The sequence below is a fragment of the Oncorhynchus clarkii genome, chromosome 8 (assembly GCF_045791955.1).
Source record: "Oncorhynchus clarkii lewisi isolate Uvic-CL-2024 chromosome 8, UVic_Ocla_1.0, whole genome shotgun sequence".
NCBI classification, from domain to species: domain Eukaryota; kingdom Metazoa; phylum Chordata; class Actinopteri; order Salmoniformes; family Salmonidae; genus Oncorhynchus; species Oncorhynchus clarkii.
Genome location: NC_092154.1, coordinates 21459417 through 21486996, shown reverse-complemented (window position 1 = coordinate 21486996; position 27580 = coordinate 21459417). Strand labels below are relative to the sequence as shown.

General features: G+C 38.1%; 1 protein-coding gene across 1 annotated transcript in view; it reads right to left on the bottom strand.

Annotated features, from left to right (window-relative positions):
- LOC139415096 (microtubule-associated protein futsch-like) overlaps positions 1-27580 on the bottom strand; it is a 95749-nt gene that overhangs the window by 21816 nt on the left and 46353 nt on the right. The window contains exons 20-64 of the mRNA XM_071162908.1: positions 22778-22825; positions 21400-21723; positions 21051-21098; positions 20927-20965; positions 20676-20711; positions 20550-20597; positions 20417-20464; positions 20148-20183; positions 20014-20061; positions 19876-19923; positions 13014-13061; positions 12876-12914; positions 12751-12798; positions 12615-12662; positions 12359-12502; positions 12209-12244; positions 11830-11898; positions 11634-11681; positions 9187-9234; positions 9049-9087; positions 8903-8971; positions 8510-8653; positions 8359-8394; positions 8185-8211; positions 8019-8066; positions 7881-7919; positions 7735-7803; positions 7539-7586; positions 5044-5091; positions 4906-4944; positions 4760-4828; positions 4368-4511; positions 4217-4252; positions 3886-3933; positions 3761-3799; positions 3615-3683; positions 2191-2238; positions 2053-2091; positions 1907-1975; positions 1771-1818; positions 1515-1658; positions 1365-1400; positions 1034-1081; positions 909-947; positions 763-831 (exon numbers count right to left, since the gene is read on the bottom strand). Of these exons, the coding sequence (XP_071019009.1) occupies positions 763-831; positions 909-947; positions 1034-1081; positions 1365-1400; positions 1515-1658; positions 1771-1818; positions 1907-1975; positions 2053-2091; positions 2191-2238; positions 3615-3683; positions 3761-3799; positions 3886-3933; positions 4217-4252; positions 4368-4511; positions 4760-4828; positions 4906-4944; positions 5044-5091; positions 7539-7586; positions 7735-7803; positions 7881-7919; positions 8019-8066; positions 8185-8211; positions 8359-8394; positions 8510-8653; positions 8903-8971; positions 9049-9087; positions 9187-9234; positions 11634-11681; positions 11830-11898; positions 12209-12244; positions 12359-12502; positions 12615-12662; positions 12751-12798; positions 12876-12914; positions 13014-13061; positions 19876-19923; positions 20014-20061; positions 20148-20183; positions 20417-20464; positions 20550-20597; positions 20676-20711; positions 20927-20965; positions 21051-21098; positions 21400-21723; positions 22778-22825 (2802 nt within the window). The remainder of the gene's footprint in view (positions 1-762; positions 832-908; positions 948-1033; positions 1082-1364; positions 1401-1514; positions 1659-1770; positions 1819-1906; positions 1976-2052; positions 2092-2190; positions 2239-3614; positions 3684-3760; positions 3800-3885; positions 3934-4216; positions 4253-4367; positions 4512-4759; positions 4829-4905; positions 4945-5043; positions 5092-7538; positions 7587-7734; positions 7804-7880; positions 7920-8018; positions 8067-8184; positions 8212-8358; positions 8395-8509; positions 8654-8902; positions 8972-9048; positions 9088-9186; positions 9235-11633; positions 11682-11829; positions 11899-12208; positions 12245-12358; positions 12503-12614; positions 12663-12750; positions 12799-12875; positions 12915-13013; positions 13062-19875; positions 19924-20013; positions 20062-20147; positions 20184-20416; positions 20465-20549; positions 20598-20675; positions 20712-20926; positions 20966-21050; positions 21099-21399; positions 21724-22777; positions 22826-27580) is intronic.

Sequence of the window (27580 nt, the reverse complement as noted above, 5' to 3'; positions counted from 1 at the left end):
CTGAGATAATGGGTGGGCTGGACATGCCGAGAGATGAGTTCGGATCGGTCTGCCATGTAGCACGCTCCTGTCTATAACAGAAGCTGCTCAGTATGTGTAGGTAATCCTTCCTAACGCGTCTTTTTTCAAAAGATATCACAAAATGGAATTGAAAAGGTGTTGCTCTCCACTTTCTGGAGGACCGAGTTTTGAAATCAGTGGAATGCCCGGTGGAATTGGAGTATGATGGCTAAGGATATGGAGACATTTCTGCCCTTTGAAATGGAGTTGAAAAATGGGAAGGGAGTTGAAAAGAGAACACAGAAGACTGTTGCATAAAACACCTTTCTCCGGATTACATCTTCAAACTAAGGGCAACCATGGCATCCGTGACAGAGAGCGAGAAACGTCCATCCATGTATACGACGGGTAAGATAGTCTAGCTAGCTACATTTTCAGATATTGCACGTTTCTCATTTTGTCAGAAAGTTCTTTTCATTTCAAGTTAAAGTATACTATTAGCTAGCTAACATTAGCTCGCTAGCTAATGTTAGGTGTAATATTATTACAACATGCAATAAAGTACCTTTCTTCATTGTGGTAGGTTTTGTATTTTCTTTGGAGACAACAGCTTCTTGGAATGACAACATCATGCTCAATATTTTCCAATAAAAGTCAAGCATGCAGTTATGTTATTAATAATGCACTAAAAAACAACAAGCTTGTAACTACAACTAATAGTAAGCATCTACTCAAGTCAACATTTGTGAAAAACAGTATTACCTTTTTTGGAAGTGCTTGTGGTTGTCTTGGTAGTGCTTGTCTTGGCTTTTTCTTTGGAGATTGAAGGCTCTAAAACCATAATATATCCACAGTTAGAATATATGTTAATTCATCAAATTAAATAACTTGAACTAAGTTCTTGTTACCTTTCTTCGTAGGAGTTATTTGGTCCTTTTCCACAGGCCCTGAAACAATGAAAAAACGAAATATATTCATCATTAAAAATACAGTATTCATACAACTCAGTGTTGCAACTAAATGTATTTGTTACCTTTCTTGGCAGCTGTTGTTTTAGCTTTATCTTTGGAAACAACATCCTCTGAAACAAAGAACACAGAACAAACACGTAATTTCACCCACTGAACAACTCTAAAAAGAAAAAAAATGTAACATGTCTGGAAATAAATCCACAGTCAAATTATTCACACTTTTTTTCTCTACCGCTTTTGGTTTCTCTTTTGGTGATGGAAAACGTTTTGATTAATTTATTATTCAGTAAATTACATGCAAGATTTAAAAAATGAAAGACGATATACTTGTTTGTATAATATTTCTAATGGCCGGTTTCTGCCCTACACACCGTTACGACGGATACATTTTACCTGTCTCAGGTTCTTTGGATAGCTTCTCCTCGGTCACTGGAGGAGAAAAAATGTTAGAACAGTTAAACAGCATGTTTCCAATTGTCATTGTATCTAACTGAAAATAATCTATATTTAGTTTGATGAACTTTTGCATTGCTGTTTGGTTACCTTTTGTTGTAGGGATGGGTCTTATAGCGACAACTCTAGCCATGGCTTTTACCATTGGCACCACTACATTTGTGTGGTTCCCTTTCCTCATAGTGGGGACTCTCGGAGTGGCTTTCTCTTTTAGGGGCTCAGGTTCTGAAACAACTGGTGCAAAAAAACATTTTTTATTACATTATGTACTCATAAAGCATACCAATAATAATCACCTTGATTGAAAAAGTTAATTAAGACAAAGTGGGATTAAGAAGCGCTATACCATTCTTTACAAGCGACCATTCAGCTTTGGCTTTTGCAGCACGAAGTTCTGAGATAAACAAGACATGTGAGATGTGTTTCACTACAACTAATAGTAAGCATCTACTCAAGTTAACATTTGTGAAATACAATATTACCTTTCTTGGAAGTGCTTGTGGTTGTCTTGGTAGTGTTTGTCTTCACTTTTTCTTTGGAGATTGCAGGCTCTAAAACCATAATATATCCACAGTTAGAATATATGTTAATTCAACAACTGGAATAACTTGATCTAAGTTGTTGTTACCTTTCTTCGTAGGAGTTATTTTGTCCTTTCCCACAGGCTCTGAAACAATGAAAATACAAAATATGCTCATCATTCAAAATACAGTATTCATACAACTCAATGCTGCATTGTGAATCCCATAGCAACTATATTCGTTACCTTTCTTGGCAGCTGTTGTTTTAGCTTTATCTTTGGAAACAACAACCTCTGAAACAAAGAACACAGACCAAACACGTAATTTCACCAACTAAACAACTCTGAATTGACCAAAGGTGGACTCCAATGAAGTTGTAGAAACATCTGAAGGCTAATCAATGGAAACATGTAGCACCTGAGCTCAACTTCAAGTCTCATAGCAAAGGGTCTGAATACTTATGTAAATAAGGTATTTCTGTTTTTTAATTTTTATAAATTTGCTTAAATTTCTAACAACCTGTTTTAGCTGTGCCATTATGGGGTTTTGTGTGTAGATTGCTGAGGATTTTTATTTATTTAACACATTTTTGAACAAGGCTGTAACATAAGAAAATGTGGAAAAAAGTAAAGGGGTCTGAATACTTTCCAAAGGCAGTGTATAAAATAAACGGTGCCTAGGTGTAAGTTGCGCGTCATTACTTCACAGAAGAGCCATTTGAATGTAAACTTTAAAAAAAAATCTAAATATGTTTTTTGGCAGAAATGCCTTCTGGATCATGTGGACTTTCACGTGCCTTTATAACAAACTTGTATGCCATCTGTATATACAAATACAATTGTTAATTAAGAGCCTAGTTGGTTTAGCCATGAAAAAAGATAGAAACATTCCTGTTAGGCATGTTTGGCTGAGATAATGGGTGGGCTGGACATGCCGAGAGATGAGTTCGGATCGGTCTGCCATGTAGCACGCTCCTGTCTATAACAGAAGCTGCTCAGTATGTGTAGGTAATCCTTCCTAACGCGTCTTTTTTCAAAAGATATCACAAAATGGAATTGAAAAGGTGTTGCTCTCCACTTTCTGGAGGACCGAGTTTTGAAATCAGTGGAATGCCCGGTGGAATTGGAGTATGATGGCTAAGGATATGGAGACATTTCTGCCCTTTGAAATGGAGTTGAAAAATGGGAAGGGAGTTGAAAAGAGAACACAGAAGACTGTTGCATAAAACACCTTTCTCCGGATTACATCTTCAAACTAAGGGCAACCATGGCATCCGTGACAGAGAGCGAGAAACGTCCATCCATGTATACGACGGGTAAGATAGTCTAGCTAGCTACATTTTCAGATATTGCACGTTTCTCATTTTGTCAGAAAGTTCTTTTCATTTCAAGTTAAAGTATACTATTAGCTAGCTAACATTAGCTCGCTAGCTAATGTTAGGTGTAATATTATTACAACATGCAATAAAGTACCTTTCTTCATTGTGGTAGGTTTTGTATTTTCTTTGGAGACAACAGCTTCTTGGAATGACAACATCATGCTCAATATTTTCCAATAAAAGTCAAGCATGCAGTTATGTTATTAATAATGCACTAAAAAACAACAAGCTTGTAACTACAACTAATAGTAAGCATCTACTCAAGTCAACATTTGTGAAAAACAGTATTACCTTTTTTGGAAGTGCTTGTGGTTGTCTTGGTAGTGCTTGTCTTGGCTTTTTCTTTGGAGATTGAAGGCTCTAAAACCATAATATATCCACAGTTAGAATATATGTTAATTCATCAAATTAAATAACTTGAACTAAGTTCTTGTTACCTTTCTTCGTAGGAGTTATTTGGTCCTTTTCCACAGGCCCTGAAACAATGAAAAAACGAAATATATTCATCATTAAAAATACAGTATTCATACAACTCAGTGTTGCAACTAAATGTATTTGTTACCTTTCTTGGCAGCTGTTGTTTTAGCTTTATCTTTGGAAACAACATCCTCTGAAACAAAGAACACAGAACAAACAAGTAATTTCACCCACTGAACAACTCTAAAAAGAAAAAAAATGTAACATGTCTGGAAATAAATCCACAGTCAAATTATTCACACTTTTTTTCTCTACCGCTTTTGGTTTCTCTTTTGGTGATGGAAAACGTTTTGATTAATTTATTATTCAGTAAATTACATGCAAGATTTAAAAAATGAAAGACGATATACTTGTTTGTATAATATTTCTAATGGCCGGTTTCTGCCCTACACACCGTTACGACGGATACATTTTACCTGTCTCTGGTTCTTTGGATAGCTTCTCCTCTGTCACTGCAGGAGATAAAAGTGTTAGAACAGTTAAACAGCATGTTTCCAATTGTCATTGTATCTAACTGAAAATAATCTATATTTAGCTTGATGAACTTTTGCATTGCTGTTTGGTTACCTTTTGTTGTAGGGATGGGTCTTATAGCGACAACTCTAGCCATGGCTTTTACCATTGGCACCACTACATTTGTGTGGTTCCCTTTCCTCATAGTGGGGACTCTTGGAGTGGCTTTCTCTTTTAGGGGCTCAGGTTCTGAAACAACTGGTGCAAAAAAACATTTTTTATTACATTATGTACTCATAAAGCATACCAATAATAATCACCTTGATTTAAAAAGTTAATTAAGACAAAGTGGGATTAAGAAGCGCTATACCATTCTTTACAAGCGACCATTCAGCTTTGGCTTTTGCAGCACGAAGTTCTGAGATAAACAAGACATGTGAGATGTGTTTCACTACAACTAATAGTAAGCATCTACTCAAGTTAACATTTGTGAAATACAATATTACCTTTCTTGGAAGTGCTTGTGGTTGTCTTGGTAGTGTTTGTCTTCACTTTTTCTTTGGAGATTGCAGGCTCTAAAACCATAATATATCCACAGTTAGAATATATGTTAATTCATCAAATGAAATAACTTGATCTAAGTTGTTGTTACCTTTCTTCGTAGGAGTTATTTTGTCCTTTCCCACAGGCTCTGAAACAATGAAAATACAAAATATGCTCATCATTCAAAATACAGTATTCATACAACTCAATGTTGCATTGTGAATCCCATAGCAACTATATTCGTTACCTTTCTTGGCAGCTGTTGTTTTAGCTTTATCTTTGGAAACAACAACCTCTGAAACAAAGAACACAGACCAAACACTTAATTTCACCAACTGAACAACTCTAAAAGGAAAACGTATACAGTGACTGAGGAAATAATTCTGACCTCTTCACTATTCCCACATTTGACTAATTAAGTTATAGGCTTATCCTAAAATTGATTAAATTATTTTTTCCCCCTCATCAGTCTACACACAATGACAAATTAAAAACAGGTTTTTAGAATTTGTTGCCAATTTATATTAAAAGTAAATGTAATATCACATTTACATAAGTATTCAGACCCTTTACTTAGTACTTTGTTGAAGCACATTTGGCAGTGTTTACAGCCTTGATTATTGGGTATGACTCTACAAGCTTGGCACACCTGTAGTTGGGGAGTTTCTCCCATTCTTCTCTGCCAGGTTGGATGGAGAGTGTCAGTGCACAGCTATTTTCAGGTCTCTCCAGAGATGTTAGATCAGGTTCATGTCCGGGCTCTGGCGCGGCCACTCATGGACATTCAGAGACTTGTCATGAAGCCACTTCATGTTGTCTTGGCTGTTTCTTTAGGGACGTTGTAATGTCGGAAGTTGAACCTATACACCAGTTGGAGGTCCTGAGCACTCTGGAGTAGGGTTTTATCATGGATCTCTCTGTACTTTTCTCTGTTCATCTTTCCCTCGATCAGGACTAGTTTCCCAGTCCCTGCCGCTGATCAAAGTCCCCACAGCATGATGCTGCCACCACCGTGCTTCACCGTAGGGATGGTGCCAGGTTTCCTCCAGATGTGACGCTTGGCATTCAGGTCAAAGAGTTCAATCTTGGTTTCATCAGACCAGAAAATCTTGTTTCTCATGGTCTGGGAGTCTTTAGGTGCCTCTTGGCAAACTACAAGCAGCTGTCATATGCCTTTTACTGAAGTGCGACTTCAGTCTGGCAACTCTACCATAAAGGTATGATTGGTGGAGTGCTGCCGAGATGGTTGTCCTTCTAGAAGGTTCTCCCTTCGCCACGGTAACTCTAGAGCTCAATCAGAGTGACCATCGGGTTCTTGTTCACCTCCCTGACCAAGGCCCATCTCCCCCAATTTCTCAGTTTGGCCAGGCGACCAGCTCTAGGAAGAGTCTTGGTGGTTCCATACTTCTTCCATTTAAGAATGATGGAGGCCGCTGTGTTCTTGGGGACGTTCAATCCTGCAGAAATCTTTTCGTACCCTTACCCAGATCGGAGCCTCAACACAATCCTATCTTGGAGCTCTTCGACCTCATAGCTTGTTTTTTGCTCTGACGTGCACAGTCAACTGTGGGACCTTATATAGACAGGTGTGTGCCTTTTCAAATCATGTCCAATCAATTGAATTTACCAAAGGTGGACTCCAATGAAGTTGTAGAAACATCTGAAGGCTGATCAATGGAAACAAGATGCACCTGAGCTCAACTTCGAGTCTCATAGCAAAGGGTCTGAATACTTATGTAAATAAGGTATTTCTGTTATTTAGATTTAAAAAATGTGCTAACATTTCTAACAGCCTGTTTTAGCTTTGCCATTATGGGGCTTTGTGTGTAGATTGCTGAGGATTTTCATTTATTTAATGCATTTTTGAATAAAGCTGTAACGTAAGAAAATGTGGAAAAAGGTCAAGGGGTCTGAATACTTTCCAAAGGCAGTGTATAAAATAAATGGTGCCTAGGCGTAAGTTGCGCGTCATTACTTCACAGAAGAGCCATTTGAATGTACACTTAAAAAAAAAAAATCTAAATATGTTTTTTGGCAGAAATGCCTTCTGGATCATGTGGACTTTCGTGTGCCTTTATAACAAACTTGTATGCCATCTGTAAATACAAATACAATTGTTAATTAAGAGCCTAGTTGGTTTAGCCATGAAATAAAGATAGGAACCTTCATGTTAGGCATGTTTGGCTGAGATAATGGGTGGGCTGGACATGCCGAGAGATGAGTTTGGATCGGTCTGCCATGTAGCACGCTCCTGTCTATAACAGAAGCTGGTCAGTATGTGTAGGTAATCCTCTCTAACGCTGCTTTTTTCAAAAGATATCACAAAGTGGAATTGAAAAGGTGTTGCTCTCCACTTTCTGGAGGACCGAGTTTTGAAATCAGTGGAATGCCCGGTGGAATTGAAGTATGATGGCTAAGGATATGGAGAAATTTCTGCCGTTTGATTGCAAATATGGAAAGGGAGTTGAAAAGAGAACACTGAAGACTGCTGCATAAACACCTGTCTCCGGATTACATCTTCAAACTAAGGGCAACCATGGCATCTGTGACATAGAGCGAGAAACGTCCATCCATGTATTCGACGGGTAAGATAGTCTAGCTAGCTACATTTTCAGATATTGCACGTTTCTCATTTTGTCAGAAAGTTATTTTCATTTCAAGTTAAAGTATACTATTAGCCAGCTAACATTAGCTCGCTAGCTAATGTTAGGTGTAATATTATTACAACATGCAATAAAGTACCTTTCTTCATTGTGATAGGTTTTGTCTTTTCTTTGGAGACCACAGCTTCTGGAATGAAAACATCATGCTCAATATTTTCCAATAAAAGTCAAGCATGCAGTTAAGTTATTAATAATGCACTACAAAACCACAAGCTTTTAACTACAACTAATAGTAAGCATCTACTCAAGTTAACATTTGTGAAAAACAGTATTACCTTTTTTGGAAGTGCTTGTGGTTGTCTTGGTAGTGCTTGTCTTGGCTTTTTCTTTTGAGATTGCAGGCTCTAAAACCATAATATATCCACAGTTAGAATATATGTTAATTCATCAAATGAAATAACTTGATCTAAGTTGTTGTTACCTTTCTTCGTAGGAGTTATTTTGTCCTTTTCCACAGGCTCTGAAACAATGAAAATGCAAAATATGCTCATCATTCAATATACAGTATTCATACAACTCAATGTTGCATTGTGAATCCCATAGTAACTATATTCCTTACCTTTCTTGGCAGCTGTTGTTTTAGCTTTATCTTTGGAAACAACAACCTCTGAAACAAAGAACGCAGACCAAAAAATTACATTCACCCACTGAACAACTCTAAAAGGAAAACCTATATAACATGTCTGGAAATAAATCCACTCAAAACACAGTCAAATTATTCACACCTTTTTTCTCTGCCGCTTTTGTTTTCTCTTTTGGTGATGGAAAACGTTTTGATTAATTTATTATTCAGTAAATTACATGCAAGATTTTAAAAATGAAAGACGATATACTTGTTTGTATAATATTTCTAATGGCCGGTTTCTGCCCTACACACCGTTACGACGGATACATTTTACCTGTCTCAGGTTCTTTGGATAGCTTCTCCTCTGTCACTGCAGGAGATAAAAGTGTTAGAACAGTTAAACAGCATGTTTCCAATTGTCATTGTATCTAACTGAAAATAATCTATATTTAGTTTGATGAACTTTTGCATTGCTGTTTGGTTACCTTTTGTTTTAGGGATGGGTCTTATAGCGACAACTCTAGCCATGGCTTTTACCATTGGCACCACTACATTTGTGTGGTTCCCTTTCCTCATAGTGGGGACTCTCGGAGTGGCTTTCTCTTTAAGGGGCTCAGGTTCTGAAACAACTGGTGCAGAGACAAATTATTTTATTACATTATGTACTCATAAAGCATACCAGTAATAATCACTTTGATTGAAAAAGTTAATTAAGACAAGTTGGGATTAAGAAGCGCTATACCATTCTTTACAAGCGACCATTCAGCTTTGGCTTTTGCAGCACGAAGTTCTGAGATAAACAAGACATGTGAGAAGCGTTTCACTACAACTAATAGTAAGCATCTACTCAAGTTAACATCTGTGAAATACAATATTACCTTTCTTGGAAGTGCTTGTGGTTGTCTTGGTAGTGCTTGTCTTGACTTTTTCTTTGGAGATTGCAGGCTCTAAAACCATAATATATCCACAGTTAGAATATATGTTAATTCATCAAATGAAATAACTTGATCTAAGTTGTTGTTACCTTTCTTCGTAGGAGTTATTTTGCCCTTTTCCACGGGCTCTGAAACAATGAAAATACAAAATATGCTCATCATTCAAAATACAGTATTCATACAACTCAATGTTGCATTGTGAATCCCATAGCAACTATATTCGTTACCTTTCTTGGCAGCTGTTGTTTTAGCTTTATCTTTGGAAACAACAACCTCTGAAACAAAGAACACAGACCAATAACTTAATTTCATCAACTGAACAACTCTAAAAGGAAAACATTTACAGTGACTAAGGAAATAATTCTGACCTCTTCACTATTTCTACATTTTACTAAATAAGTTACAGGCTTATTCTAAAATGTATTAAATTATTTTTTCCCCCTCATCAATCTACACACAATACCCCACAATGACAAATCAAAAATAGGTTGTTAGAATTTGTTGCCAATTTATATTTAAAAATAAATGTAATATCATGTTTACATAAGTATTCAGACCCTTTACTCAGTGCTTTGTTGAAGCACCTTTGGCAGTGTTTACATCCTTGATTATTGGGTATGACTCTACAAGCTTGGCACACCTGTAGTTGGGGAGTTTCTCCCATTCTTCTCTGCCAGGTTGGATGGGGAGTGTTGGTGCACAGCTATTTTCAGGTCTCTCCAGAGATGTTCGATCAGGTTCATGTCCGGGCTCTGGCGGGGCCACTCATGGACATTCAGAGACTTGTCATGAAGCCACTTCATGTTGTCTTGGCTGTTTGTTTAGGGACGTTGTAATGTCGGAAGTTGAACCTTTACACCAGTTGGAGGTCCTGAGCGCTCTGGAGCAGTTTCATCATGGATCACTCTGTACTTTTCTCTGTTCATCTTTCCCTCGATCAGGACTAGTTTCCCAGTCCCTGCCGCTGATCAAAGTCCCCACAGCATGATGCTGCCACCACCGTGCTTCACCGTAGGGATGGTGCCAGGTTTCCTCCAGATGTGACGCTTGGCATTCAGGTCAAAGAGTTCAATCTTGGTTTCATCAGACCAGAGAATCTTGTTTCTCATGGTCTGGGAGTCTTTAGGTGCCTTTTGGCAAACTACAAGCAACTGTCATGTGCCTTTTACTGAAGAGTGGCTTCAGTCTGGCCACTCTACCATAAAGGTATGATTGGTGGAGTGCTGCCGAGATGCTTGTCCTTCTGGAAGGTTCACCACTGTAACTCTAGAGCTCAATCAGAGTGAACATCGGGTTCTTGTTCACCTCCCTGACCAAGGCCCATCTCCTCAGATTTCTCAGTTTGGCCAGGCGACCAGCTCTAGGAAGAGTCTTGGTGGTTCCATACTTCTTCCGTTTAAGAATGATGGAGGCCGTTGTGTTCTTGGGGACGTTCAATGCTGCAGAAATGTTTTCGTACCCTTCCCCAGATCGGAGCCTCAACACAATCCTATCTCGGAGCTCTTCGACCTCATGGCTTGTTTTTTGCTCTGACATGCACTGTCAACTGTGGGACCTTATATAGACAGGTGTGTGCCTCTTCAAATCATGTCCAATCAATTTAATTTACCAAAGATGGACTCCAATGAAGTTGTAGAAACATCGGAAGGCTAATCAATGGAAACATGATGCACCTGAGCTCAACTTCAAGTCTCATGGCAAAGGGTCTGAATACTTATGTAAATAAGGTATTTCTGGTTTTGAAATTTTTATAAATTTGCTTAAATTTCTAACAACCTGTTTTAGCTCTGCCATTATGGGGTTTTGTGTGTAGATTGCTGAGGATTTTTATTTATTTAATACATTTTTGAACAAGGCTGTAACATAAGAAAATGTGGAAAAAAGTAAAGGGGTCTGAATACTTTCCAAAGGCAGTGTATAAAATAAATGTAAACTTTCAAAAAATAAATCAAAATATGTTTTTTGGCAGAAATGCCTTCTGGATCATGTGGACTTTCATGTGCCTTTATAACAATCTTGTATGCCATCTGTATATACAAATACAATTGTTAATTAAGAGCCTAGTTGGTTTAGCCATGAAATAAAGATAGGAACCTTCCTGTTAGGCATGCTTGGCTGAGATAATGGGTGGGCTGGACATGCCGAGAGATGAGTTCGGATCGGTCTGCCATGTAGCACGCTCCTGTCTATAACAGAAGCTCGTCAGTATGTGTAGGTAATACTTTCTAACGCGGCTTTTTTCAAAAGATATCACAAAGTGGAATTGAAAAGGTGTTGCTCTCCACTTTCTGGAGGACCGAGTTTTGAAATCAGTGGAATGCCCGGTGGAATTGGAGTATGATGGCTAAGGATATGGAGAAATTTCTGCCGTTTGATTGCAAATATGGAAAGGGAGTTGAAAAGAGAACACAGAAGACTGTTGCATAAACACCTGTCTCCGGATTACATCTTCAAACTAAGGGCAACCATGGCATCCGTGACAGAGAGGGAGAAACGTCCATCCATGTATACGACGGGTAAGATATTCTAGCTAGCTACATTTTCAGATATTGCACGTTTCTCATTTTTGTCAGAAAGTTATTTTCATTTCAAGTTAAAGTATACTATTAGCCAGCTAACATTAGCTCGCTAGCTAATGTTAGGTGTAATATTATTACAACATGCAATAAAGTACCTTTCTTCATTGTGATAGGTTTTGTCTTTTCTTTGGAGACAACAGCTTCTGGAATGAAAACATCATGCTCAATATTTTCCAATAAAAGTCAAGCATGCAGTTATGTTACCAATAATGCACTACAAAACCACAAGCTTTTAACTACAACTAATAGTAAGCATCCACTCAAGTTAACATTTGTTAAAAACAGTATTACCTTTCTTGGAAGTGCTTGTGGTTGTCTTGGTAGTGCTTGTCTTCACTTTTTCTTTGGAGATTGAAGGCTCTAAAACCATAATATATCCACAGTTAGAATATATGTTAATTCATCAAATTAAATAACTTGATCTAAGTTCTTGTTACCTTTCTTTGTAGGAGTTATTTTTATAAATCCACTCAAAACACAGTCAAATTATTCACACCTTTTTTCTCTACTGCTTTTGTTTTCTCTTTTGGTGATGGAAAACGTTTTGATTAATTTATTATTCAGTAAATTACATGCAAGATTTAAAAAATGAAAGACGATATACTTGTTTGTATAATATTTCTAATGGCCGGTTTCTGCCCTACACACCGTTACGACGGATACATTTTACCTGTCTCAGGTTCTTTGGATAGCTTCTCCTCGGTCACTGGAGGAGAAAAAATGTTAGAAGAGTTAAACAGCATGTTTCCAATTGTCATTGTATCTAACTGAAAATAATATATATTTAGTTTGATGAACTTTTGCATTGCTGTTTGGTTACCTTTTGTTGTAGGGATGGGTCTTATAGCGACAACTCTAGCCATGGCTTTTACCATTGGCACCACTACATTTGTGTGGTTCCCTTTCCTCATAGTGGGGACTCTCGGAGTGGCTTTCTCTTTTAGGGGCTCAGGTTCTGAAACAACTGGTGCAGAGACAAATTATTTTATTACATTATGTACTCATAAAGCATACCAGTAATAATCACTTTGATTGAAAAAGTTAATTAAGACAAGTTGGATTAAGAAGCGCTATACCATTCTTTACAAGCGACCATTCAGCTTTGGCTTTTGCAGCACGAAGTTCTGAGATAAACAAGACATGTGAGAAGCGTTTCACTACAACTAATAGTAAGCATCTACTCAAGTTAACATCTGTGAAATACAATATTACCTTTCTTGGAAGTGCTTGTCTTGACTTTTTCTTTGGAGATTGCAGGCTCTAAAACCATAATATATCCACAGTTAGAATATATGTTAATTCATCAACTGGAATAACTTGATCTAAGTTGTTGTTACCTTTCTTCGTAGGAGTTATTTTGCCCTTTTCCACAGGCTCTGAAACAATGAAAATGCAAAATATGCTCATCATTCAAAATACAGTATTCATACAACTCAATGTTGCATTGTGAATCCCATAGCAACTATATTCGTTACCTTTCTTGGCAGCTGTTGTTTTAGCTTTATCTTTGGAAACAACAACCTCTGAAACAAAGAACACAGACCAAACACTTAATTTCACCAACTGAACAACCTTTAAAGGAAAACGTATACAGTCACTAAGGAAAGTATTCAGACCCCTTCACTATTTACAATTTTTTTACGTTACAGCCGTTTTCTAAAATTGATGAAATTGTTTTTTTCCCTCATCAATCTACACACAATACCACATAACTACAAATCAAAAAATGTTTTTTTAAATTGTTGCCATTTTATGAAAAAAATATATATATATTACATTTACATACAATAAGTATTCAGACCCTTTACTCAGTACTTTGTTGAAGCACCTTTGGCTGTGATTACAGCCTCAAGTCTTCTTGGGTATGACGGTACAAGCTTGGCACACCTGTAGTTGGGGAGTTACTCCCATTCTTCTCTGCAGATCCTCTCAAGCTCTGCCAGGTTGGATAGGGAGTGTCGCTGAACAGCTATTTTCAGTTCTCTCCAGAGATGTTTGATCGGGTTCATGTCCAGGCTCTGGCGGGGCCACTCAAGGACATTCAGAGACTTGTCCCGAAGCCACTCTTGTGTTGTCTTGGTTGTTTGCTTTGGGTCGTTGTCCTGTTGGAAGGAGAACCTTTACCACAGGTAGAGGTCCTGAGCTCTCTGGAGCAGGGTTTCATCAAGGATCTCTCTGTTCTTTGCTCCGTTCATCTTTCCCTTGATCCTGATTAGTCTCCCAGTCCCTGCCAAAAAGCAATGTCCCCACAGCATGATGCTGCCAACACCGTGCTTTATTTATTTAAAAAAAAAATATTTCACCTTTATTTAACCAGATAGGCAAGTTGAGAACAAGTTCTCATTTACAATTGCGACCTGGCCAAGATAAAGCAAAACAGTTCGACACATACAACGACACAGAGTTACACATGGAGTAAAACAAACATACAGTCAATAATGCAGTATAAACAAGTCTATATACGATGTGAGCAAATGAGGTGAGATAGGGAGGTTAAGGCAAAAAAAAGGCCATGGTGGCAAAGTAAATACAATATAGCAAGAAAAACACTGGAATGGTAGATGTGCAGTGGAAGAATGTGCAAAGTAGAAATACAAATAATGGGGTGCAAAGGAGCAAAATAAATAAATAAAATAAATACAGTAGGGAAAGAGGTAGTTGTTTGGGCTAAATTATAGGTGGGCTATGTACAGGTGCAGTAATCTGTGAGCTGCTCTGACAGTTGGTGCTTAAACCTCTTACTTCTACCCCCTCCTTTTTCGAACATTCTGTTAAAAATCGCGCAACTTTTCAGCGTCCTGCTACTCATGCCAGGAATATAGTATATGCATATGATTAGTATGTGTGGATAGAAAAAACTCTGAAGTTTCTAAAACTGGTTAAATCACGGCTGTGACTATAACATATCGTGTGTTTCATTGAAAAACGCAAGAAAAACTGCTCTCTGAAAGCTAAAAATAATTTCCATAAGTCACTTTCATGGGTTGTTAAAAGAGGACAACATTTAATATCGACCTGCATGCAATTCATACAAATTCCACACGATGTCGCCATTGTCGTCATTTTCAATTGAATTTTTTGTTGGAAAATCCAACTATCTGGATTCCGTTTCTTCCAGTCTCCACCAGGATGCTGTGAATGTGGACAATGGCAGCCATTGATTTGCAGACGAGGAGCTATTGAATATACATCGACCTGTAATCATTTTGATAGATTATAAACGTTTACTAATACCTAAAGTTGGATTACAAAAGGATTTCGAAGTGTTTTGTGAAAGTTTATCGTCGACTTTTTTAATTTAAAAAAATGACGCAGCGTTTAAAAACAATGTTTTTTTCTGAATGACACAGCTTCCATAGAAAGCTATTTTGGGTATATATGGACCGATTTAAACAAAAAAAAAGAACCAATAGTGATGTTTATGGGGCATATAGGAGTGCCAAGAAAGAAGCTCGTCAAAGGTAATGAATGTTTTATATTTTATTTCTGCGTTTTGTGTTGCGCCGGATAAGCAAAGTCTTTGTTTACGTCGCATTCAGGCATTTTGAGGTGTTGCATGCTATCAGATAATAGCTTCTCATGCTTTCGCCGAAAAGCATTTTAAAAATCTGACTTGTTGGCTAGGTTCACAACGAGTGTAGCTTTAATTCAATACCCTGCTTGTGAATTTTGATCAAGGTTTGAGTTTTAACGAGTACATTTAGCATTTAGCGTAGCGCATTTGCATTTCCAGGTGCCTACTTGAGACATATGCGTCTCAAGTAGAATCAAGAAGTCAAAGCTAGTGAGGGAGATAAGTGTTTCCAGTTTCAGAGATTTTTGTAGTTCGTTCCAGTCATTGGCAGCAGAGAACTGGAAGGAGAGGCGGCCAAAGAAATAATTGGTTTTGGGGGTGACCAGAGAGATATACCTGCTGGAGTGCGTGCTACAGGTGGGTGATGTTATGGTGACCAGCGAGCTGAGATAAGGGGGGACTTTACCTAGCAGGGTCTTCTAGATGACATGGAGCCCGTGGGTTTGGCGATGAGTATGAAGCGAGGGCCAGCCAACGAGAGCGTACAGGTCGCAATGGTGGTTAGTATATGGGGCTTTGGTGACAAAACGGATTGCACTGTGATAGACTGCATCCAATTTGTTGAGTAGGGTATTGGAGGCTATTTTGTAAATGACATCGCTGAAGTTGAGGATTGGTAGGATGGTCAGCTTTACAAGGGTATGTTTGGCAGCATGAGTGAAGGATGCTTTGTTGCGAAATAGGAAGCCAATTTTAGATTTAACTTTGGATTGGAGATGTTTGATGTGGGTCTGGAAGGAGAGTTTACAGTCTAACCAGACACCTAGGTATTTGTAATGGTCCACGTATTCTAAGTCAGAGCCGTCCAGAGTAGTGATGTTGGACAGGCGGGCAGGTGCAGGCAGCGATCGGTTGAAGAGCATGCATTTAGTTTTAGTTGTATTTAAGAGCAATTGGAGGCCACGGAAGGAGAGTTGTATGGCATTGAAGCTTGCCTGGAGGGTTGTTAACACAGTGTCCAAAGAAGGGCCAGAAGTATACAGAATGGTGTCGTCTGCGTAGAGGTGGATCAAAGACTCACCAGCAGCAAGAGCGACATCATTGATGTATACAGAGAAGAGAGTCGGTCCAAGAATTGAACCCTGTGGCACCCCCATAGAGACTGCCAGAGGTCCGGACAGCAGACCCTCCGATTTGACACACTGAACTCTATCAGAGAAGTAGTTGGTGAACCAGGCGAGGCAATCATTTCAGAAACCAAGGCTGTCGAGTCTGCCGATGAGGATGTGATGATTGACAGAATCGAAAGCCTTGGCCAGATCAATGAATACGGCTGCACAGTAATGTTTCTTATCGATGGCGGTTAAGATATCGTTTAGGACCTTGAGCATGGCTGAGGTGCACCCATGACCAGCTCTGAAACCAGATTGCATAGCAGAGAAGGTATGGTGAGATTCGAAATGGTCGGTAATCTGTTTGTTGACTTGGCTTTCGAAGACCTTAGAAAGGCAGGGTAGGATAGATATAGGTCTGTAGCAGTTTGGGTCAAGAGTGTCCCCCCCTCTGAGGGGGGAAGACCGCAGCTGCTTTCCAATCTTTGGGAATCTCAGATGACACGAAAGAGAGGTTGAACAGGCTAGTAATAGGGGTGGCAACAATTTTGGCAGATAATTTTAGAAAGAAAGGGTCCAGATTGTCTAGCCCGGCTGATTTGTAGGGGTCCAGATTTTGCAGCTCTTTCAGAACATCAGCTGACTGGATTTGGGAGAAGGAGAAATGGGGAAGGCTTGGGCGAGTTGCTGTGGGGGGTGCAGTGCTGTTGACCGGGGTAGGGGTAGCCAGGTGGAAAGCATGGCCAGCCGTAGAGAAATGCTTATTGAAATTCTCAATTATAGTGGATTTATCAGTGGTGACAGTGTTTCCTATCTTCAGTGCAGTGGGCAGCTGGGAGGAGGTGTTCTTATTCTCCATGGTCTTTACAGTGTCCCAGAACTTTTTTGAGTTAGTGTTGCAGGAAGCAAATTTCTGCTTGAAAAAGCTAGCCTTGGCTTTTCTAACTGCCTGTGTATAATGGTTTCTAGCTTCCCTGAACAGCTGCATATCACGGGGGCTGTTCGATGCTAATGCAGAACGCCATAGGATGTTTTTGTGTTGGTTAAGGGCAGTCAGGTCTGGGGAGAACCTAAGGGCTATATCTGTTCCTGATTCTAAATTTCTTGAATGGGGCATGCTTATTTAAGATGGTTAGGAAGGCATTTAAAAAAAAAAGCAGGCATCCTCTACTGACGGGATGAGATCAATATCCTTCCAGGATACCCCGGCCAGGTCGATTTGAAAGGCCTGCTCGCTGAAGTGTTTCAGGGAACGTTTGACAGTGATGAGTGGAGGTCGTTTGACCTCTGACCCATTACGGATGCAGGCAATGAGGCAGTGATCGCTGAGATCTTGGTTGAAGACAGCAGAGGTGTATTTAGAGGGCAAGTTGGTTAGGATGATATCTATGAGGGTGCGCGTGTTTAAGGCTTTGGGGAGATACCTGGTAGGTTCATTGATAATTTGTGTGAGATTGAGGGCATCAAGCTTAGATTGTAGGATGGCTGGGGTGTTAAGCATGTTCCAGTTTAGGTCGCCTAGCAGCACGAGCTCTGAAGACAGATGGGGGGCAATCAGTTCACATATGGTGTCCAGAGCACAGCTGGGGGCAGAGGGTGGTCTATTGCAGGCAACAATGGTGAGAGACTTGTTTTTAGAGAGGTGGATTTTTAAAAGTAGAAGTTCAAATTGTTTGGGTACCGACCTGGATAGTAGGACAGAACTCTGCAGGCTATCTTTGCAGTAGATTGCAACACCGCCCCCTTTGGCAGTTCTATCTTGTCTGAAAAGGTTGTAGTTTGGGAGGAACATTTCAGAATTTTTGGTGGTCTTCCTAAGCCAGGATTCAGACACAGCTAGAACATCCAGGTTGGCAGAGTGTGCTAAAGCAGTGAATAAAACAAACTTAGGGTGTAGGCTTCTAATGTTAACATGCATGAAACCAAGGCTATTACAGTTACAGAAGTCATCAAAAGAGAGCGCCTGGGGAATAGGAGTGGAGCTAGGCACTGCAGGGTCTGGATTCACCTCTACATCGCCAGAGGAACAGAGGAGTAGGATAAGGGTACGGCTAAAAGCAATAAGAATTGGTCATCTAGAACGTCTGGAACAGAGAGTAAAAGGAGGTTTCTGGGGGCGATAAAATAGCTTCAAGGTATAATGTACAGACAAAGGTATGGTAGGATGTGAATACAGTGGCGGTAAACATAGCTATTGAGTGATGATGAGAGAGATATTGTCTCTAGAAACATAATTGAAACCAGGAGATGTCATCGCATGTGTGGGTGGTGGAACTAATAGGTTGGATAAGGTATAGTGAGCAGGACTAGAGGCTCTACAGTGAACTAAGCCAATAAACACTAACCAGAACAGCAATGGATAAGGCATATTGACATTAAGGAGAGGCATGCTTAGTCGAGTGTTCAAAAGGGTCCAGTGAGTAGTGAGGTTGGTTGGGGTCACGGCGATTCAGTCAGCTAGCCGGGCCATCGGTAGCAAGCTAGCATAGGATGGAGGTCTGTTTTTAGCCACCTCGTGCGTTTCCGTCGGTAGGATTAGTGGGGTTCCGTGTGGTAGAGGGGATCAATCCAATTCGCAAAAAAACAAACAATATATATAGTTATAGAGGCCCAAGAAAAAAAATGAAAAAAAAAAAAAAAAAAAAATTCCCGATAGGTCTATTCAGATAGCAGCCGATAAGACAGCAAACGATTCGCGGACCGAAGATGGGCGTTCAGGTAATGTCGCGACAGAGGAGCCAGACGGATAACTCCCTCGGGCAGATAACGTCGGTAGTCCAGTTGTAAAGACTTCACCGTTGGGATGGTGCCAGGTTTCCTCCAGACGTGACGCTTGGCATTCATCGTCGAAGAGTTCAATCTTGGTTTCATCAGACCAGAGAATCTTGTTTCTCATGGTCTGAGAGTCTTTAGGTGCCTTTTGGCATACTCCAAGCCGACTGTCATGTGCCTTTTACTGAAGAGTGGCTTCAGTCTGGCCACTCTACCATAAAGCTCTGATTGGTGGAGTGCTGCTGAGATGGTTGTCCTTCTGGAAGGTTCTCCCATCGCCAAAGAGGAACTCTAGAGCTCTGTCAGAGTGATCATCAGGTTCTTGCTTACCTCCCTGACCAGTTTTGCTGGGCGGCCAGCTCTAGGAAGAGTCTTGGTGGTTCCAAACTTCTTCCATTTAAGAATGATGGAGGCCACTGGGTTCTTTGGGATGTTCAATGCTGCAGAAATGTTTTTGTACCCTTCCCCAGATCTGTGCCTCGACACAATCCTATCTCGGAGCTCTTTGACCTCATGGCTTAGTTTTTAATCGGACTTGTTTTGAAATCAGTAGAATTCCCGGTGGAATTGGTTAATGATAGCTAAGGATATAGATACAATCTGCCGTTTGATTGCAAATATGCAAAGTGAGTCAAAAAGAGAAAACACAGAAGGCTGTTGTATAAAACACCTGTCTCCAAATTACATCTTCAAACTAAGGGCAACCATGACTTACATTTTCAAACTAAAGGCAACCATGTCATCTGTGACAGAGAGGGAGAAATGTCCATCCATGTATACGGGCAAGATAGTCTAGCTAGCTACATTTTCAGATATTACACGTTTTTAATTTTGTCAATTAATAATTTTCATTTCAAGTTAAAGTATACTATTAGCTAGCTAACATTAGCTCGCTAGCTAATGTTAGGTGTAATATTATTACAACATGCAATAAAGTACCTTTCTTCATTGTGGTAGGTATTGTCTTTTCTTTGGAGACAACAGCTTCTGGAATGACAACATCATCAAATGCTCAATATTTTTCAATAAAAGTCAAGCATGCAGTATGATATTAATAATGCACTACAAAATCTGTACCTTTCTTTACAACAGCTGGTTTGACCTTCTCTTTGGACACCATAGCGTCTAGAATACAAGGCAAGAGATATAAACTATGTAACTGTATTCAAATACAGAAAGCAATGATGCAGTTCAACTGTACAAATTGTTACCTTGCTTCTTAACTTTTTCTTTAGGGGGCACTGGCTCTGGAAAAAATACATTATTGACAAAATATCAGTAGAAAATCTTATTGATGTGTGTATGCTTTGGTGTAACACTTCTAAGCAGCTATATTACCTTTACCTTAAGTAACTTCTAACACTGAAACCCTTACCGTTGAGTGCATTTACATTTCAAGTTAAAGTATACTATTAGCTAGCTAACATTAGCTCGCTAGCTAACGTTAGGTGTGATATTATTACAACATGCAATAAAGTACCTTTCTTCATTGTGGTAGGTTTTGTCTTTTCTTTGGAGACAACAGCTTCTGGAATGAAAACATCATGCTCAATATTTTCCAATAAAAGTCAAGCATGCAGTATGATATCAATAATGCACTACAAAATCTGTACCTTTCTTTACAACAGCTGGTTTGACCTTCTCTTTGGACACCACAGCGTCTACAATACAAGGCAAGATATAATAACTGTATTCAAATACAGAAAGTAATGATACAGTTCAACTGTACAAATTGTTACCTTGCTTCTTAACTTTTTCTTTAGGGGGCACTGGCTCTGGAAAAAATACATTATTGACAAAATATCAGTAGAAAATCTTATTGATGTGTGTATGCTTTGGTGTAACACTTCTAAGCAGCTATATTACCTTTACCTTAGGTAACTTCTAACACTGAAACCCTTACTGTTGAGTGCATTTGCATAACAGTATATATTCAGTACATGTTTTCAGTAAGTGTGAAGGATGATTTGGTATGTAGAGAGTCTCTTACCCTTCTTTGGGGCAGCTGCCTTGGTCTTTTCCTTTGGAACTGAGGGTTAAGAATAATGTGTTCAGATCAAACAAGAACAAGTTATGTGAGTGTATCCCTTTGAATCAATACAATATGTTCATACCCTTCTTTATGGTGCCAGCCTTCTGCTTTTCTTTGGGAGCCTGTGGTTCTTCAATGACAAAAAAACATCTGTTAAGAGTATCCTTTCAAGTACAGTATCAAGGGTCAATAAATCGAAATAGGGCATCAGATATGAGCATTTTCAGTTACATGGAGAGAACAGAAGATTACTGTTTTCCTCACAAAGTATTATGTCTATCTGTGTGGAAAAGCAATATACATAAATGTTATTATATTTTATTTTATAATATACATTTGATTTGCAAGCACTCTGTCCCTTTAGTGAAAATTACCTTGTTGTTCAAATATTACCAACTAAGATAGAGCTTAAGTTCTGAGAGAATAACTACCTTGAGTCCATGAAGCTGGTTGAGTTGTCGGTGCAAGTCCAGGTGCTGGTGCTGGTTCAGTTGGTTGAGTTGCTGGTTCAGCTGGTGCAGGTGCTGGTTCAGCTGGTTGAGTAGCTGGTGCAGGTGCTGGTTCAGCTGGTTGAGTAGCTGGTGCAGGTGCTGGTTCAGCTGGTTGAGTAGCTGGTGCAGGTGCTGGTTCAGCTGGTTGAGTAGCTGGTGCAGGTGCTGGTTCAGCTGGTTGAACTAGAGCTGCTGGTTGAGCTGGAGGAGCTTGATAAACTTGATACGCTGGAGGAGCTTGATAAAATGACTGAGTTGGATGAGCTGTTGGAATATGCAGTGGAGATGCTGAAAAAAGTTGTACATTCGTGTATAATGCAAATTTGGATAAAACATGTGAATCAAACATATTAGCCAATTAAAATGGCATCTGATGACAAGGAGAAAAAAGTAGCTGAGGTGTTGAGCCACAAGGAAAATAACAAGGTGTGTTAAATAAGGTTAAACAGCAGGAAGACAGATCAATTAACTTCCCATTACAGTGTGTTTTCATTGCACGCTTGGTCAAGTTATAAAAGTAATTAATAAGACAGAATGTATTTTTAAATAATATAGGGCATATTGTTGATATTTATTTAGAAAATGTACAGTATATGTCTACTGTTTGTTTTAAGTTGTAATCACAATACCTTTTCGGTGAGAAACACCAGGAAACTGCTGGGAAATGTAACTAGAGGAGCTACTGACACAATAGAACAATAAAGGGACATTGGGCAGAGCAACTTAAAGATGGAGATCTTTCGTATTTTCAAAATGGTTATTGTTAACAATACATCAATGTTTACCAAGAGATAATAATTAGAAACCTATACAAGGACATAAAGACATACAGATGTAGAATCTTAATTTGATCACCCTGTTGCAGGAGAACATTGTTGCAATGAAGGACATTTCAAACTTGTAGTTTATTGTTTTTTGGTTTAAAAAAAGGCTTCTGAAGTTTGCAATTTCCACTTTGAAATTTCAGAGTGGATTTTCCCTTATGTAAAGGCACCAACCCTTACAAAAATGTACATGAATTGTAATCTATATAATAATTTTAATTTCCTGTTACTGCAATATTATTTTCCTGCTATAGAACATTGGCTCAAATTAAGATCCTAAATCTGTACAGTAAATGGTGGGTGTGGAAAAGGCTGTGAAGTAGATAACCTAGTAACTAGGGATCGGAGGTTTTATTGGTCTAGTTATATGCTCAGGATGAACTCCTGGTCATAATTACAACACAGAGCTCTGCAGACATGTCAGACACATTTAAATAGTGTTAATGTTAGCAATTAATTACCCAATTGGAAATAATTAAAATAATACCAAATACCTGTCATAGTTGTAGGTGGGAATGGATTGTCTGTGAATATGTGATGCACTGGAAGATAAATGGATTATTTTCAGTCAAGTTTGAGAAGGACATACTATACTGGACATATACAGGATATATTATACTGGACATATATATACAGGATATATTATACTGGATATAAACAGGATATATTATACTGGACATATATATACAGGATATATTATACTGGACATAAACAGGATATATTAACCTGGACATATTATACTGGATATATACAGGACATATTATACTGGACATATATATACAGGATATATTATACTGGACATAAACAGGATATATTAACCTGGACATATTATACTGGACATATACAGGACATATTATAGTAGAGATATTATACTGGACGTATTATACTGGACATATTATACTGGACATATACAGGACATATAATACTGGACATATTATACTGGACATATTATACTGGACATATACAGGACATATTATACTGGACATATACAGGACATATTATACTGGACATATTATACTGGACATATTAGACTGGACATATTATACTGGACATATTATACTGGACATATTATACTGGACATATACAGGACATATTATACTGGACATATACAGGACATATTATACTGGACAAATACAGGATATATACAGGACATAATATACTGGACATATAATACTGGACATATTATACTGGACATATACAGGACATATTATACTGGACATATACAGGACATATTATACTGGACATATTATACTGGACACATACAGGACATATTATACTGGACATATACAGGACATATTATACTGGACATATTATACTGGACATATTATACTGGACATATACAGGACATATTATACTGGACATATAGAGGACATATTATACTGGACAAATACAGAATATATACAGGACATAATATACTGGACATATAATACTGGACATATTATACTGGACATATACAAGACATATTATAGTAGACATATTATACTGGACGTATTATACTGGACATAATATACTGGACATATACAGGACATATAATACTGAACATATACAGAATATATTATACTGGACATATTATAATGGACATATACAGGACATATTATACTGGACAAATACAGGATATATACAGGACATAATATACTGGACATATTATACTGGACATATACAAGACATATTATAGTAGACATATTATACTGGACGTATTATACTGGACATAATATACTGGACATATACAGGACATATAATACTGGACATATACAGGACATATTACACTGGACATATACAGGACATATTATACTGGACATATACAGGACATATAATACTGGACATATACAGGACATATTACACTGGACATATACAGGACATATTATACTGGACAAATACAGGATATATACAGGACATAATATACTGGACATATAATACTGGACATATTATACTGGACATATACAGGACATATTATACTTGACATATTATACTGGACACATACATGACATATTATACTGGACATATACAGGACATATTATACTGGACATATTATACTGGACATATTATACTGGACATATACAGGACATATTACACTGGACATATACAGGACATATTATACTGGACACGTACAGGACATATTATACTGGACATATTATACTGGACATATTATACTGGACATATTACACTGGACATATTATACTGGACATATTATATTGGACATATACAGGACATATTATACTGGACATATTATACTGGACATATTATACTAGACACATACAGGACATATTATACTGGACATATACAGGACATATTATACTGGACATATTATACTGGACATATTATACTGGACATATTACACTGGACATATTATACTGGACATATTATACTGGACATATTATACTGGACATATACAGGACATATTATACTGGACATATTATACTGGACATATACTGGACATATTATACTGGACATATTATACTGGACACATACAGGACATATTATACTGGACATATACAGGACATATTATACTGGACATATTACACTGGACATATTATACTGGACATATTATACTGGACATATTATACTGGACATATTATACTGGACATATTATACTGGACATATACAGGACATATTATACTGGACATATTATACTGGACATATACTGGACATATTATACTGGACATATTATACTGGACATATTATTCTGGACATATTATACTGGACATATTATACTGGACATATTATACTGGACATATACAGGACATATTATACTGGACATATACAGGACATATTATACTGGACATATTACACTGAACATATTATACTGGACATATTATACTGGACATATTATACTGGACATATTATACTGGACATATACAGGACATATTATACTGGACATATTATACTGGACATATTATACTGGACACATACAGGACATATTATACTGGACATATACAGGACATATTATACTGGACATATTATACTGGACATATTATACTGGACATATACAGGACATATTATACTGGACATATTATACTGGACATATTATACTGGACATATTATACTGGACATATTATACTGGACATATACAGGACATATTATACTGGACATATTATACTGGACATATTATACTGGACACATACAGGACATATTATACTGGACATATACAGGACATATTATACTGGACATATTATACTGGACATATTATACTGGACATATACAGGACATATTATACTGGACATATTATACTGGACATATTATACTGGACATATTACACTGGACATATTATACTGGACATATTATACTGGACATATTATACTGGACATATTATACTGGACATATACAGGACATATTATACTGGACATATTATACTGGACATATTATACTGGACATATACAGGACATATTATAATGGACATATTATACTGGACATATACTGGACATATTATACTGGACATATTATACTGGACATATTATGCTGGACATATACAGGACATATTATACTGGACATATTATACTGGACATATTATACTGGACACATACAGGACATATTATACTGGACATATACAGGACATATTATACTGGACATATTATACTGGACATATTATACTGGACATATACAGGACATATTACACTGGACATATACAGGACATATTATACTGGACAAATACAGGATATATACAGGACATAATATACTGGACATATAATACTGGACATATTATACTGGACATATACAAGACATATTATAGTAGACATAATATACAGGACGTATTATACTGGACATAATATACTGGACATATACAGGACATATAATACTGGACATATACAGAATATATTATACTGGACATATTATACTGGACATATTATACTGGACATATACAGGAAATATTATACTGGAAATATACAGGATATATTATACTGGACATATTATACGGAACATATACAGGATATTTACAGGACATATTACACTGGACATATACAGAACATAAACAGGAGAAATTATACAGAACATATACAGGACATATTATACTGGACAAATACAGGATATATACAGGACATAATATACAGGACGTATTATACTGGACATAATATACTGGACATATACAGGACATATTATACTGGAAATATACAGGATATATTATACTGGATATACTATATAGGATATATTATACTGGACATATACAGGACATAATATACTGGAAATATACTGGACATTTAAATCAAATCAAATCAAATTTTATTTGTCACATACACATGGTTAGCAGATGTTAATGCGAGTGTAGCGAAATGCTTGTGCTTCTAGTTCCGACAATGCAGTAATAACAAGTAATCTAACTAACAATTCCAAAACTACTGTCTTGTACACAGTGTAAGGGGATAAAGAATATGTACATAAGGATATATGAATGAGTGATGGTACAGAGCAGCATAGGCAAGATACAGTAGATGGTATCGGGTACAGTATGTACAAATGAGATGAGTATGTAAACAAAGTGGCATAGTATAGTATAAAGTGGCTAGTGATACATGTATTACATAAGGATACCGTCGATGATATAGAGTACAGTATATACGTATGCATATGAGATGAATAATGTAGGGTAAGTAACATTTATATAAGGTAGCATTGTTTAAAGTGGCTAGTGATATATTTACATCATTTCCCATCAATTCCCATTATTAAAGTGGCTGGAGTTGAGTCAGTGTCAGTGTGTTGGCAGCAGCCACTCAGTGTTAGTGGTGGCTGTTTAACAGTCTGATGGCCTTGAGATAGAAGCTGTTTTTCAGTCTCTCGGTCCCAGCTTTGATGCACCTGTACTGACCTCGCCTTCTGGATGATAGCGGGGTGAACAGGCAGTGGCTCGGGTGGTTGATGTCCTTGATGATCTTTATGGCCTTCCTGTGACATCGGGTGGTGTAGGTGTCCTGGAGGGCAGGTAGTTTGCCCCCGGTGATGCGTTGTGCAGACCTCACTACCCTCTGGAGAGCCTTACGGTTGAGGGCGGTGCAGTTGCCATACCAGGCGGTGATACAGCCCGCCAGGATGCTCTCGATTGTGCATCTGTAGAAGTTTGTGAGTGCTTTTGGTGACAAGCCGAATTTCTTCAGCCTCCTGAGGTTGAAGAGGCGCTGCTGCGCCTTCTTCACGATGCTGTCTGTGTGAGTGGACCAATTCAGTTTGTCTGTGATGTGTATGCCGAGGAACTTAAAACTTGCTACCCTCTGCACTACAGTTCCATCGATGTGGATAGGGGGGTGTTCCCTCTGCTGTTTCCTGAAGTCCACAATCATCTCCTTAGTTTTGTTGACGTTGAGTGT